The sequence below is a fragment of the Callorhinus ursinus genome, unplaced genomic scaffold (assembly GCF_003265705.2).
Source record: "Callorhinus ursinus isolate GAN/ISIS: 27379988/994484 unplaced genomic scaffold, GSC_fseal_2.0 scaffold21, whole genome shotgun sequence".
Classification (NCBI taxonomy): domain Eukaryota; kingdom Metazoa; phylum Chordata; class Mammalia; order Carnivora; family Otariidae; genus Callorhinus; species Callorhinus ursinus.
In genome coordinates, this window is record NW_027397083.1 from 3,537,955 (window position 1) to 3,540,127 (window position 2,173).

Here is a 2,173-nt window from a genome sequence, read left to right on the forward strand (position 1 = left end):
TCATTAGTTTTTGATGTGCTGTTCCATGATTCATTGTTTGTGCATAACACCCAGTGCTCCACGCAGAATGTGCCCTCTTTAATACGCATCACCAGGCTAACCCACCCCCCACCCCCCTCCCCTCTAAAACCCTAGTTTGTTTTTCAGTGTCCATCGTCTCTCATGGTTCGTCTCCCCCTCCGACTTACTCCCCTTCATTCTTCCCCTTCTGCTATCTTCTTCTTTTTTTTTCTTACATATATTGCATTATATGTTTCAGAAGTACAGAACTGTGATTCAACAGTCTTGCACAATTCACAGTGCTCACCATAGCACATACCCTCCCCAATGTCTATCATCCAGCCACCCCATCCCTCCCACCCAGTACCACTCCAGCAACCCTCATTTTGTTTCCTGATATTAAGAATTCCTCATATCAGTGAGGTCATATGATACATGTCTTTCTCTAATTGACTTATTTCACTCAGAATCATGATTTTTTTTATTTTTTTTATTTTTTTTAAAGATTTTATTTATTCATTTGAGAGACCGAGAATGAAAGATAGAGAGCACAAGAGGGAAGAGGGTTAGAGGGAGAAGCAGACTCCCTGATGAGCAGGGAGCCCGATGCGGGACTCGATCCCAGGACTTCAGGATCATGACCCAAGCCAAAGGCAGTCGCTTAACCAACTGAGCCACCCAGGCGCCCCTCTCAGAATCATGATTTTAAAGATACTAGCTGGGCTTGAAAAAAGCGTGGAAGTTATTAGAGAAACACTTTCTGGAGAAATAAAAGAACTAAAATCTAACCAAGTCTAAATCAAAAAGGCTATTGATGAGGTGCAATCAAAAATGGGGGCACTAACTGCTAGGATAAATGAGGCAGAAGAGAGAATCAGTAATATAGAAGACCAAATGATGGAAAATAAAGAGGCTGAGAAAAAGAGAGATAAACAACTACAGGATCACGAGGGCAGAATTCGAGAGATAAGTGATACGATAAGATGAAACAACATTAGAATAATTGGGATCCCAGAAGAAGAAGAAAGAGAGAGAGGGGCAGAAGGTATATTGGAGCAAATAGTAGCAGAGAACTTCCCTAATGTGAGGAAGGAAACAGGCATCAAAATCCAGGAGGCAGAGAGAACCCCTCTCAAAATCAATAATAATAGGTCAACACCCCGACATCTAATAGTAAAATTTACGAGTCTCAGAGACAAAGAGAAAATCCTGAAAACAGCTCGGGAGAAGAGATATGTAACCTACAATGGTAGAAATATTAGACTGGCAACAGACCTATCCACAGAGACCTGGCAGGCCAGAAAGGACTAGCAAGATATCTTCAGAGGACTAAATGAGAAAAATATGCAGCCAAGAATACTATATCCAGCTAGGCTATCATTGAAAATAGAAGGAGACATAAAAAGATTCCAGAACAAACAAAAACTAAAGGAATTTGCAAACACGAAACCAGCCCTCCAAGAAATATTGAAAGGGGTCCTCTAAGCAAAGAGAGAGCCTAAAAGCAGCATAGATCAGAGAGGAACACAGACAATATACAGTAATAGTCACCTTACAGGCAATACAATGGCACTAAATTCATACCTTTCCATAGTTACCCTGAATGTAAATGGGCTAAATGCCCCAATAAAAAGACACAGGCTATCAGATTGGATTGAAAAACAAGACCCATCAATATGCTGTCTGCAAGAGACTCATTTTAGACCCAAAGACAACCCCAAATTGAAAGTGAGGGGGTGGAAAACCATTTACCATGCTAATGGACACCAAAAGAAAGCTGGGGTGGCAATTCTTATATCAGACAAATTAGATTTTAAACCAAAGACTGTAATAAAAGATGAGGAAGGACACTCTATCCTACTTAAAGGGTCTATCCAACAAGAAGATCTAACAGTTGTAAATATCTATGCCCCTAACATGGGAGCCACCAATTATATAAGGCAATTAATAACAAAAGCAAAGAAACACATCAACAAAAATACAATAATAATGGGGGACTTTAACACCCCCCTGACTGAAATGGACAGATCATCTAAGCAAAAGATCAACAAGGAAATAAAGACTTTAAATGACACACTGGACCAAATGGACTTCACAGACATATTCAGAACATTCCATCCCAAAGCAACGGAATACACATTCTTCTCTAGTGCCCATGGAACATTCTCCAGAA

General features: G+C 40.2%; 1 protein-coding gene across 1 annotated transcript in view; it reads right to left on the reverse strand.

The window, feature by feature from the left end:
* Window positions 1-1,806: 1,806 nt before the first annotated feature.
* The window catches only part of LOC112829756 (olfactory receptor 4B1), a 6,084-nt gene continuing 5,717 nt past the window's right edge, over window positions 1,807-2,173 (reverse strand). The window contains exon 2 of the mRNA XM_025879456.2: window positions 1,807-1,825. Coding sequence (XP_025735241.2) covers window positions 1,807-1,825 — 19 coding nt within the window. The remainder of the gene's footprint in view (window positions 1,826-2,173) is intronic.